Source organism: Gopherus evgoodei, chromosome 5 (assembly GCF_007399415.2).
Source record: "Gopherus evgoodei ecotype Sinaloan lineage chromosome 5, rGopEvg1_v1.p, whole genome shotgun sequence".
NCBI classification, from domain to species: Eukaryota; Metazoa; Chordata; order Testudines; family Testudinidae; genus Gopherus; species Gopherus evgoodei.
In genome coordinates, this window is record NC_044326.1 from 112,287,750 (window position 1) to 112,301,175 (window position 13,426).

Genomic DNA, 13,426 nt, shown 5'->3' on the forward strand with positions numbered 1-13,426 from the left:
ATTTTCAAGAATTTGTAAGCCCCTGATTCAACAAAAATCCACCACACTAGTCACATGCTTCAAGTTAGGCATGTGCTTAAGCACCTAGCTGAAATGGATCTTAAATCTTTTGTGTAGGCATTACTGCTAACCTTGCCTATCTGAAAGACTGTCTCTTTCCTGGTGTCTTACTGCCACAGCTCCAGTAGGAAGAGGAGTTCAAGCTGGATCACCCTCATAAAAGAAGAGCAGGGCATTCTCAGTGAGGGCCCCAGGACTCTGAAACTTGCTCCCTTCCTTGGTCTGAAATAGTCTGTACTCAATAACACGGGCATGCTGCAAATGCCATTTGTTTGATAGGGTTTGGGGGGAAGGAGTAGGTTCTTGTGTACAACTGGGGCTCAGAGTCTTTTCTGGAGCTTTTCCATTTTGGTTTGTTGGCTTGCTCAGGTTAATAATTCTCCATTTGTATATAAGACTTACGCTAACTACGCAATAGTATACATATTAACTATTTTCAGGATATGCAGAGCTTTTATATGGGCTTTTTTTGTAATGTTAACGCTAAAGAAAATTAATGTATAAGCAAAACAGATGTTAAAAATGAAATAGCAAAACTATTATTAAAAATGATGTATTGTGCTATAAATAAAAAGGCCAAATTCTAATTACTTACACTAGACTTTGCTCTGCAAACGGGGTCATGCTGAAGTCATTGGGACTATTTGTGGAGTAGGTGCTATTCAACATGAGTGAGAGTATAATAATATGACCTACAGTACTTTACAAATAGACAAAGACATTCCTAATGCTAAAGAGTTTACAATGGAAGAAAATAATAAGAAAAATAGCTGTTCTTAAAGCTGACCAAAATATGAGGGGAAAATATCCAGTTTACTGCAGATTATTTAAATCTTTTGTTTGATTAATAGACAAGGTGGGTGAGGTATTATCTTTTATTGGACCAACTTCTGTTGGTGAGAGAGACAAGCTTTAGAACTTACACAGAGCTCTTCTTCAGACTTGGGAAAGGTATTGGCAGTGTCACAGCTAAATAGGAGGTGGAACAGATTGATTATCAGAAGGAGTTAACATGTTCCGAGTGACCATTCAAGGTGAAGAGGGCAGTTAACACCCCTGCAGTCATAGGAGAAACGTGGGTTAGTGGGTTCTAGGTATTTGTAATGAGCCATAAATCCAGTGTCTTTATTGAGTTCAAGATTTTTGGTGTCTAACAAAATTATGAATTTATGCTCCCAGGGTCATCTTTTGAAGGTGTTGTGCAGGTTTCCTTTGAAGATGAGGATTGAGAGGTCACAGATGGCATGCTCGTTTTGTGAAAAGTATTTGCCCACAAGCGATATGGTGTTTTTGTCTTATCATTTTTCTGTGTGAGTTCACTCGAGAGTGTGGTGATTGTCTCATTTCACCCACACAGTTCTTATTGGGCCATTCAGTGCACCAGATGAGGTGTTCAGTATGTGTAGAATGTGTGGATCTTGAAAGGTGGGTTGGGATCAATCATCGTAATGGTGGAGATATGTCTGCAGGTTTTATGTCTGTTTTTATGGCAGGGTATAGTGACCCTTTGAGGTGGTGGGTCTTGGTCTGTCGGGAGCTTGCTTGATTATTAACATACATGAATGTTGCATATAAGGATTAAAAATATCTTCTTCATAACATGTAATTTGTTACCTTTAAAGCACATATTTGTGTTTGGTGAAGCTCTTATTACCTGTTTCTGTTAAAATTCCCAAAGTTGTGTATATAAAATCTATTTGATCCTGATTTAAGATTCTGTTTATATTAAATCCCTGGATTTGACAAGTTAGAGTACACTTTCAGCAGTGTTATTTACACATTGCTTCCAGTGCAAAAAAGACTCTCTGGCTAATAAGTGTGTTCTTCCTCAGTTTGGGTGTGATTTAATAGAAATAACCATATTCATTTCTGGTCAGAATCTTAAATCACTAAATTCATCTTTATTTTCAGTCATCTAAAAAAGCCTATTGGTACATTTTAGAATTTATTTTAAAACTGAATTGCAAGCATGCTTCTAGTTCTTATTTTACGTTTTGATGGCGTGAATAATTAACTCAAACCATAAATATTCTAAGCACTACAGGGAGCTCTAATATATGAGGGTAAATCTGAAATGCATTACTACTGTCATTAATGATGTGCTAGGTGTGTGGCTGGAAGAAGAATTTTCAAGACAGCTGTAACAGGTGCAATAATCTATTTAGCTGCAGTTTACAGCTGTCCTTCAGACACACTATTTGTGTACTGTATCTGGAAAACTAAATTTGGGACACAGATATGGTTAGAAGAATGCTACAGAATAACTTGAGTCAAGGCAGCACTGAGAACCTTTAGTATAGTAAGGGTCCCTGGAACTGGCTGGAATTTCAAAGTCAGTGTATTTAAGTGGCAGTATAAGCAATCATTGCAGACATTCCATATTCTGCAAATATGAATCCCTCAAGGGGCTTTTTAATTTCAAGGAGTCCTGTCTTTTCCAAGTTTCATAGCCAAAGGCTCCCTCATAGGCAAAGAGATTATTTCCTTTCTATGTAGTTATACAGCTGAGTGCAGCAACTGGGGCACAGGGCCTGTATTATAGTGACAGCTATAATTATGGTTGAATTCCAGCTTCCATTCTAAACTCCCCTTTTAAATTGCTCATAACTTTCTCACACACATCTCTTTAGGGCTGAAATTATCAATGCTTTCTGCCCAGATATTTTTTGGAAAGTTTCAGAAAAATACTTCCAGCCATTTTTGAGTCCTTCAGGCGAGGGGAGGAGGGGAGGTCAATGAGGCATTTGGCTCTAGAGCAGCGGAGAGTCAGGTAACTGGAGGAGATAGGAAAACAGTGTAGTGAAGGCAATGAGTATGGCAGGGGTTGAGATGTGCATAAAGTGAGAGAAGCAGTGGGAAATACAGGAACTGATATCCCTAGTTCCCACAATTCACACTGTAGTGCCAGTTGTTACCTCACCATTGTATGTGTCTTGCCAGGTATGCAGGCTGGAGCTCCAGTCTCTCTCTCTTGCTCCAGCTGTGCTGGAAGTTCTTAGGAAGGAAGCAGAGAGAAGCAGTGCATGTGCAGCAAAGGAGCTTCTTGCCTATCCCCCCTTCTCTCTCCCTTGTGCCTGAGGATGAGACCAGGAGACATTTTGGCTCATGCTGCCTTGCAGTGTGTGAGAAAACGGAGGCAAGTGTGACATTAAAGAGAAATGTGTGGCGCTTGGGAGGCCTGTGATTTGTATTACAATAGAGCAGAAACTAGTGCCCCATGACAGGTACCGTACAAACACAGACTAGACAGTCCCTGCCCCCAAAGAACTTACAGTCTGGCACTTAATATTCTTTAGTGAGGCCTTGCAACATCCTTATGGGGTAGGCAAAATAAAGGGTGGAGAGGATAAGTGACTTGTCCAAGATCACACAGCAAGGCAGCAGCATTGGGGTCTGTGTTCAGAGGGGTTCTAGTGCTCCTGGGTGGAGCTTTATCCCTCTCCTCCCACGTGCACACAGTGCTTAGCTCTCAGGATTGGGAAGCACCAAATCAAGAGGCTGTGACATCAAATCCACAGTTCTTTGGAAATGCCATGTCTCCTGCATTGGAACAGAATGATGTGCAGTCTGGGGAAAAGGAGAGGAGGCTATGGGTGGGAGGAGGTGTAGGCAGCGGCACTGGGAGCAAACTGCTATGTCACTTATTTGTCCAGTGTCCCTCAATGTCTCTTTCTTGAGCAGTACTCAGCACATGTATTAAGTAAAGTTCTGGTAAATGGAAGACCTGGGTTCTATTATTTTGCTACATTAAGCTATATTTTTAGAATAAATTTAACCAACAGTGCCAAAGGAGGACAAAAAGCACAAAGGCAGAGGCCTGGATTTTTTGATAGACTATTACTCAGCTGAAATAAGTTTAAAACAAACCTCTGACCTTGCATTTTCTCCTTTGCATGCTCGATTATCTCTTCAGATTACTGTTTGACCCTCAGGCATCAGTACTGTAAACTGTATCACCTATTCCAAAATATAATCCTGATCTTCTTCATTTAGGGATTATTATCAAGTTTTATTCTAATCTGTTATACTGTGGTGTTTCTAAATGCTGGTCAGGTGCATGTGGTGGTATTGCAGATTCTGTCATGTGTGACCTCAGATTCCCATTACTGACAGAGAAAGTTAGTAATCCAGATCCTTTGAGATGCTGACTTGGGGCAGCTCAGGCTTTAGCAGAGAGCACATTTGACTGTTTTATTTATTTGAAAATGTATTTGCGGAGAACTTTTTTTTTAAACGCCCTTCGTTTGCAGAGCCTTCAGAATTTTTTGAATCACCTTTTACAGAGACAAATGTTCCAGCATAAATCACTGAGGCAGGAAGTTTATTAATCTTCATGTGAAATGTAATTCAATATATTGAATTAATCAAGAAGAGCATAAGCCTGAGGCTCTCTCTCTTCCTTTCATTAAAGATAAGTAAGTAGGTCATTGACTATTTTTATCTACCTCAATCATTTCTTTAAAAATTACTTTCTCTTCCAGTACCACGACAGCCTGGAGTGAGCAATAATCTGTTTGAAATATTTGAAATTGAAAGAGGGATTAGTGCAGATGAGGATGAAGCAAATGATGATCCAGGTACTTATAAAGTTTACTATTCAGGATACAGTTTTGCAGGATACCTGCATATCAGCTGTTTTTGTACATTCTTGGTTTTTAACTGTGTCCCTTCAACTAATTGTTCTCATTCTTCCTTTACAAATGTGGATTTTATTAAACACAGGTTTGTGCTTTAAATAGTATATTAAGTGATACTGTTGTTTGCCTAGTACTTGTTAATATTGCTGTAGCTTGTTTTTGTATAGCTCAATATATTGCACTTGTAAATTCTATCCAGTCAAAGGTGGTGAGTGGTTCACCAGCCTTAAGGATCAAGGACTGTTCTTACGTGTCTGTTTGGTCTGTTCTTTGCAGGTATCCTGGTGCACAGCTGTAACTTTGATAGTGGTCTGTGTGGATGGATCAAAGATAAAGATGATAATTTGCACTGGGAAACACTTAGAGATCCATCAGGTACAATAACTTTGTCCAGTCACACCTGTTTTAGTTTAAGAACCCAAGCGTACTCCCCTTGAAGTTGGTGACAGAGCTCCCATTACATTTAATCTGAGCAGAAGGAGATTCTCAAAACTTTGCTAATTGATAGTAGGTTAAGAAACGGCCTACAACTCAATGGTTTTAGGACCTGCTCCCATTAAATGTAGTGAGGGATTTGCTACTTCAGCGTTGATGATAACATTGAATGGAAGTACACCACTATACCTCAACTGGGGAACTGGCTCTTTGTTAGCCTGTACCTTCTAGATAGGAATGGCTATGAAGGAACAGTGAAGTGTTTTCCCTATTCAATTAAGGGAGGAAAGAATAGAACTTGAAATGTGGCCCAATTTATTTATTCCAATCTATAGTTCAAGGATATGAGAAGATATTTTTAAAATTGTGGGCAAAGCTGGAAATAATTCTGGCTCTACTGTTAAATACAAAGTTCTTTTTTCTACCTTAACATTCCCAAGTCAGAGCGTAGTTTACAGAAATCCAATATAAAATATTACAAAAGTATGTACACAGGAAAACTGTTTTAGTAAAAAGAGAAGGAGGGTAGATTTTTACTATATATGATTTTTCAAAATTTACAGTGTACATCTCAGGTAGCAAAAAGGGACCTTGGAATATTGAGTTAAATGGAACAAAGGCCACAAATCATTTTTCTGGATCCCAGCTGGTATTCACTCAGGGCAGTGAACCATTCCATACTGATACACTTCAGAGAATCTGGTCTCTTCACAAAAAGAATACTCAGTTTACAAAAAAATCAAGGCTGGACACAAGTCAGTTTTTGCTGCCATATCTGTCTCCACATAGTACTGAGAGCTCTGTGGTGAAGTTCTGTTTTAAACATGCATTCCCCTTCAGCCCTCTTACCAAAGGGATGGAGATTAGACACACTCCTTTAGCTCTCCGTTAGACCCTATGGGATTACATCATAGAAAGAATGCCTCACATGACCGGATTATAGACACTGAAAGGTAATGCATTCCCGGTTGTAAAATACTATGACTTAAATCATATCCCCAGTGTGGGGGCGGGGAGGGTGGAGGAAGTCCTTTCCTCCAGCACAAGGACCAAGGTATTCAGCACTGATGGAGTCAGGTCAGGGCCATCCAGGACCGGCGCTAGGGTTTTGAGTGCCCTAGGCGGATGGCAATTTCGCTGCCCCGCGCGCTGGTCCCGTGGCTCCGGTGGAGCTGCTGCAGTGGTGTCTGCGGGAGGTCCACCAGAGTCGCTCGAGCAGCCGACCATTCGCAGGCACGACTGGGGCAGCTCCACGGGAGCTGCCTGGCACCCCCTCCGGACACCCTGGGCTGCCGGCTGCTGCGGCGGCGCCCTGACCCAGGGTCAGTGCGCCTCCGCGGCAGCCGGCAGACTGGGGTTTTCCTGGGCCAGGGGACCCCCTGGGCAGCTGTGGCGGCGCCCTGACCCAGGGGACACCCTGGACTGCCGGCAGCTCTGACTCCCTCTCTGTCCCAGCAGCAGCGGCTGCTCAACCATTTAAAAAAATATTGGGGGGCCCTTTTTGGCACCCTCAAATCTCGGCGCCCTAGGCAACCGCCTAGTCCGCCTAAATGGTTGCACCGTCCCTGGGGCCATCATCCTTGTACACCAAGGCTGCACTGGGGGCAGTACTGATTTAAACCTGTTCAACAGGTGTAGTAAGGAGCATGATCTCCATCCTCCCTCCTCCCAGCTGTATTGGTATAGTGCCTCTAAGCACCACTCCTTTCTCGTGTGACTCAGGCTCAGAAAAGACATAAGTTCTGTATGTAATGCTAAATTAAGATGCTTGTGTCCTGGAACAAAGTGTGACCTACAATGAGTTTTTGATTAGGTGTACTCACTTTTATAAAGTGAATGAATTTTGTTTACTCCAGGGTTGTTTTGAAAAGCATCAGTTTCAAAAAGATCACTTGGCTAGTTGGCTGGAACTCTTTTGTACATTTTTTTCCAGTTATATTCTATGTTCCCAGCTTCTTATCCATACGCTGCTGCTACTTACAAACCCCCAATCATTTCACAGATTTATTCTTTGCATCTGGCCAATTGTTTCTTGGCTTTCAAAGCCCTGCTCTTTAGGGTTTTGTGTTTTTTTTTAAAGTGGTTTATCAGAAGCTACATTTTAAAGGTGCTGTGCTATTTCTTTAGGTTTACCTTGTATGTAGAAAACAGGTGAAGGTCTTTTCTTGTAGGGCTTGTCTACACACACACTATGAAGTTAATTAAATGTTTGCTATGAAGTTAATTAAATGTTTTCCTACTGATTTAGATAAATCTGTGCAGCTCTCTAGAGTGGATGCAGTTCTTCTAGTTTAAAGGTGTTTGTACTATAGTATAACAAGTACCTTTATCCTGGTATAACGTTATCCATGCTAGAGGGTCATACTGAACTAAAAAATTTTTTTCTACCAATTTAGTTGTACTGTTCCAAAAACAATGTGTAGACAAAGCATAGCATATTTTTTTAAGCAGATTGCACTGCATGACACTGTTCCTGTCTGTGGAGCCAACTCAGCAATGCATTTAAGCATGTGATTGTCTCATGGAAGTCAATGGAATTCAGGCAGATGCTTTGCTGAATTGAAGACTGAGATTATGGACTTTTTTCTTTTAATTCAATTGTTTGCTTTGTCTTGGCACATTATTTTGTTAAAATCATCATAGCTTTGCTTAGAACAAACATTTAGGCAACAATAACTATCAAATTGAACATGAAATTCAAACCTAGTTAGACTAAAACTGCGACTAACCTCAGAGTAAAAGATTAAACTATGATAATTAAGTAAATTCTGTATCTCTCTGCAATATGGAAAAAGTATTTTCAGGCTCACTGACTTCAACAGCTCAGATTTCATGGAACCTTTATAATGTAATTAATACTAAGACCTTTAAAGTGAATTTTGATTTTTGACATTCTGCTGTGATATCAAGGCTTTGTTTTATGGTTAGAACATGGAGTTCTCAGTTGGATATTATTGTTTTGTAATTTTTTTTCCAGTCAGCTTAGATTTGCAAAAAATGAGTTGGGTGTCATTCCAACCTCGAAATGCTGCTTTAATGAGTTCCAAGTTTTTTTAAAAATCCTCTTGGTATGGTTATGGGATTTTTAGAAGACCTAAAGTCTCGTTTATCTTAGTTTTAGCAGCTGACATAAAAAGGGTCACTAGAAGAATTTATTGAGCTTACATGTTTGATTTTGGCTTTTATAAATGTTGCCTTGCCATGAAGTCCTCTGGTTTTCACTTATGCAGGTATCTCTCACCAAAGAGAGAGGGATATTAATGGGGTTTTGAATGATGTTCACATGTACAGTAACATCTAACATTATAACAGAACACACACTGGAGAGTACGACGAGACTTGGGCTACTAAATGCCTAAGTCACCTCTGAAAATAGGATTTGGGAATTTTCAAAAACTTTACTGTTTGTCCAGAATTCATATGTATTAGTGAGTGCCTAAATCTTGTCATTTCATAACTAGTAGCTAGAATAATATTTAGGAGGCTTAGTTTATCATTAAGGCTTTTGAGTGAAGTTTCCTATGCAGCAGTGTTATTGAAGAGTCAGTGACTTGTAACGGAAATTTAAATCTCTGCTAATGCAGCGAAGCAACACATTTACAACAGGGATTTCAAACTCCAGGACAACTTAGAAATCACTAAGACACAGGAATTTGCAAGACTGATGGCACATTAAGTACATGTGTCTTTGTACTTGAAAGGTACTGATCATGCTTGGAAACATTTAAAAAGAGCTGCCTTTTCTTTTGCAGGTGGACAGTATATGACTATCTCTGAACCCAAAGGCAAAGAAGGAAAAGTGGCACGTCTGGTCTTGCCACTTGGCCAGTTAGCTCATTCAGGGGACTTGTGTCTGTCCTTTAGGCATAAGGTATCTGGACTACATTCTGGTCTGCTCCAAGTGTTTTTAAGAAAAAATGGTGCTCATGGACCAGCAGTTTGGGGAAGAAATGGCGGCCATGGCTGGAGACAAACTCAAATAACTTTGCAGGACTCAGGCATCAAAAGTGTAAGTATAGCTGTCTATACAGTTTTCAGTGTTTTAGTATAGGTCTAGTATCAGCATCCTAAGAGATGAATAGGTCATGTTTTTCCTCCGTCATATGTAAAAACACTCTGCTTGACTGAAAACTAAACAAATATAGGAGGTCACTAGAACTTGTGAACAAGGATGACAGCATTTAGAGATGGATTTATAAACACCTGCTCCTTAGTCTTTTAAAAATACTCTATAGGCTCTTGGAATAAGGCCACATCATAGCTCAGCAAACAGCCCCTCTATCACAGAAAAACCATATATAAAACACCAAGATGCATTTGCGAGAGAGCTGATTTTAAAATATCAGCTATGATTTTCAGTACCCCAGTTTTTGGACGCCCATCTTGAGACACCTATAGGCTCTCCAACGCTTTCTGAAAAATCAGGTCTGTTTAAGGGGCCTCCAGTGGGCATCAAAAACTATGTTGTTGTTTCTGAAAATTTAAGCCAATATATATGCTGTCTCTTTTCTCTAATTTCCCTCGTTAATCCGAAAAGCCTAAAGGCAATGTAAACATAATTTTACAGAATTGATGATAGATCTTTCCTTTGTATTGACTTTTTTTTTTACATCAGTAATAAAGTCTGATTGTAGTAAAGTACACCTCTACCTTGAAGTAACACTGTCTTCGGGAGCAAAAAAAATCTTACCGCATTATACTGAAACTTGCTTTGATCCACTGGAGTGCACAGCCCACCCCTACCCCCCTGGAGCACTGCTTTACTGTGTTATATCCAAATTCGTGTATTGCAAAATCCTACATGAATTTATCTAAACTCTAGTATTGACAGGGTCACTGCATTCATATCCTGTTCGGGGTTGTTGTTTTTTTGGGTGGGGGGAGCATGCAGGTTCTCCTATCTAATGAGGGAATCTTGCTGGAATGTTTGATTTAATTTTCAGACCATGGACAAAACAACATTTGCTCATGTTAAAACAGTTTAGTCTTTGATTTAATCGCACCAGTGCAGGTGACTGATATGAGTGATTGTAGATGGATTAAAATAAATATAAAATGGGCTCAGCTAGAGTTTAGTACCTGTTTGGATTTAGGGAACAGTCTACAGCATATTATTCTGCCATGGTCCTCTCATCTTATATTCTCTTAGTAATCCTACTTTAAATCTGTTGAGCTCTCCCTCATTCAAACTAGGTGTATTTTAGTTATCTGTTTAAAATGCAGATACGCAGCATTTGCTACATCATGTTGTAGGAAGTCAAAGTTTAGATTAACACATTTCTCCAGAAGCTTCGAACATGTTATGTTATATAGGGGATACTATTTCTAGAGTCAGGTTACAATACATTCACTGTTCAAATTGATCAATTTGCAATGTGGATGTGGGGAGGGAAAATGTGTTCAAAATACTACAAAAATAAAATGGGTCTTTAGAGCAATGGATAAAGTGACTACTGGGAGGAATGATTTAAATATATCTAAAGAGAGGGATCACCACCCCGGAGACAGATTCCTCCCTCCAACCTGAACTCTGCATCCAGCAGCAGAGTAAGCACACTTCTAGAGATCCCTGGATGTTGGTATTTGTAATGGATAAGTCTCTAAGTTCACTGAGGCTGGGACTGACCATGCTCTTGCTGGAACCCTTCAGAACAGGTAGCCAGTCCTTTTTTTTTTTTTTTTTTTTTTCCAATTTACATCTGACTGTGTCTTATTTCCTTCCCCAGGTTATTTTCAAAGGTGAAAAAGGGAAAGGCAGAACTGGGGATATTGGATTAGATGATGTGAGCTTGAGGAAAGGCCGCTGCTCTGAAGAACATGAGCAACACCACTAGCCTGGCAAAGAATATATACAATTTCTCTTTCCTTTTAATCCTATTCCTATCAAGTTAAAAGAAACCTGTGGGCCAAAGTGGAAAATATGGACAGTGATCACCTCGTTAGCCCACTTTGTGCAAATCCCAGTGAAACTCTACTTAAAATAATGCAAATTGTCTGTAAGGATGCAAACTTCAAGCCAATATTGGGTGTTTTTACTGTTATTCCTTGTCCACATACTTTGTGTGTGATAAAGGTATCTTGTACCATGCCTGAAAGATGCTCGTATTAGAGGGGATGGGAGAGCCAAGTGTGGCTAAATGTCATCAGAAGAGATCTCCAGCTCACTGTGGTAGTATTAACTATTGTTCTGTGTTTTAGTGCTACCATTACGCTGATGATAATGATATGCTGTGCGATTTGTCTGACTTCATAATTTGAAGTTAACTGAGGCCTGGACCTGAACTTTGGCTATTTTACTGCCATTGACTTTTAAAGAAGGGCGTGTGACATATCAAATAGCATTTATTCTGATGTATCTATATTAACAAAAGGCAGTTATGTAGAGTAGGCGCTGCATCCCTTAATATTGCTAGTACTTTATTGTGTAAATGTGTGTGGTTACTAATGTATTTATGTTTCTTATATTTAGATTCCAGTTGCAAGGTAAATGGCAGCTGTGCTTTCAAGCTAAAATACAGTACATGAGCTCAGTGTGTTCTTTGACCCTGTGCTGGTGCCCACTGATAGAAAATGTCAGGACACTGCTAATTTATCTTTTGGCCCTAAATACTAGTGTGATTTTTTTTCATGAGGTTTATGATTGAAAACAGAGGGCCAGATCCTCAGCTGATGTACAGTGGTGTGTAACTCAATGGGTTGTCAGAGTCCTCAATTAGTTTATACCAGCTGATTAGCAAGATGCTGCCTATTAACAACTCCCATTGATCTCTCTGGGAGTGTAGGATGCTGAGCACTGCCCAGGAGGTGCTTTTGCATTCTGTAGCCTTTGAACTTGTTGAAGTCAGTGGCAGGTTTGCAACTGACAATAGGATAGGCCACTCTCTGTGCTGAAAGTAATTATTACAACCCAGCTAAGCAGCACAAGTGAGTCAGTCGCTCTGATGCATTGAAATATAACTGACCATTGAATCTTGCATCTGTACAAGGTCCTTGTAGACTGCTCAGAAAACTACAACAACATCATTTAGAGCTAAAATGTTAGTTCTAGATGGAATTAGCATTTGTCAGACTATTGGGCTTTTTCTTTTAGTCATCCATTTTGGAGGTGGTAAATGTACAACTTCACGGAGAAATGTTGAATTTCTCCACTTAGTTTGTCTAGACTTTTTTAAGTGAAAAAGCTTTAATATCAGCATTGAGGTCAGTTTTAAATTTGACACATTTATATTAGAAGCAAACTAATAGATTGTTGTTCTAGGGAGGCAACCTTAAAATTACAAAAAAGGTACAGCCAGATGACAAAAAGCCTTATGACCTTTTAAAAATAATTAAATGTAAATTACTGATGTAAGAGCAATGTATCATTATGTATGATCTTATAAAAGTTATTTCTGGTTTCAACAAAAACCTGTGTCTAGTCCTTCACACCCTGTCCTTAAGGATGACATTGCAAGACGTCAAATGCTGATTTCAAACTCTTATTGGGACATACCTTGGCTTAGCGAATCTACCATGTTTTTGGATTTAGTAGCTCATCCTAAAAGTTAAAACATATCTTAGTGCAAAGTATGTTTTAATCCTGTCTTACCAAATCATGTTACAGCCCTTCGAGGTTCTGGTAAGATAGGGATCTAGTCCATCCACAGAAGAAAGGCCCACATAGGTTTTAATCATTCTGTAGTTAGGACTGGGCATATGGAAGTTTTGTTAGTGCAGATGGTATATTACAGCTTACTGCATTATTTCTGCCCTTTCAACATGCATCAATAGGAGGAGTTGGGATCTCGATTAATTTCATAAGTAGTGAATGGCCCACCTTTCAGCAGTATTGCAGTATACAACAATATTATGCCACTGTCTATGCTTGAATGGGTTAAACAAAGCCTTATAGCAAGAGGCAAAATAAATACTATAAACAGCTACATTTTCACTTTGTTGGTGTACAGCATGTAATGGCTCAGCTTCCAAACCACCCTTAGTCAAAGACTGCCCCTGGTAGTTCATCACTCACCTCTAAAGATTACTCTGCCTGATTTGATTGATGGAGTCTATTGAATTGTCACCAGCCCACTGCAAAAGGTTAAAAAAAAAGAAAAAAAAGAAAAAGAAAAGTATTTTAGTAGAGGAGACAACATTTAACTTGTTGGATCATCTTTTCCCCTTTTTGCATGATTCTTAGTCCTCCTGCCAAAGTCCCTGATCTTGCAAGGAGCTCTATGCAGGCTCACCTCCTGAATCCATGCAGAGAGTCACCAGTGGGAGTGGGAGTTAGCAAGGACAGAGGGGTCTGCCCA

At 39.7% G+C, this 13,426-nt stretch overlaps 1 protein-coding gene across 5 annotated transcripts in view; it reads left to right on the forward strand.

Annotated features, from left to right (window-relative positions):
• NPNT (nephronectin) overlaps window positions 1-12,507 on the forward strand; it is a 79,081-nt gene extending 66,574 nt beyond the window's left edge. For 2 of the 5 annotated variants that reach the window (XM_030564508.1, XM_030564505.1), the window contains 4 exons: window positions 4,542-4,637; window positions 4,974-5,072; window positions 8,885-9,141; window positions 10,859-12,506. In XM_030564508.1, the coding sequence (XP_030420368.1) occupies window positions 4,542-4,637; window positions 4,974-5,072; window positions 8,885-9,141; window positions 10,859-10,966 (560 nt within the window). In that variant the 3' untranslated portion in view covers window positions 10,967-12,506. Of the gene's footprint in view, window positions 1-4,541; window positions 4,638-4,973; window positions 5,073-8,884; window positions 9,142-10,858 lie in introns of all 5 variants that reach the window. The other 3 variants (XM_030564504.1, XM_030564506.1, XM_030564507.1) reach the window with 3 other exon arrangements.
• Window positions 12,508-13,426: the final 919 nt, after the last annotated feature.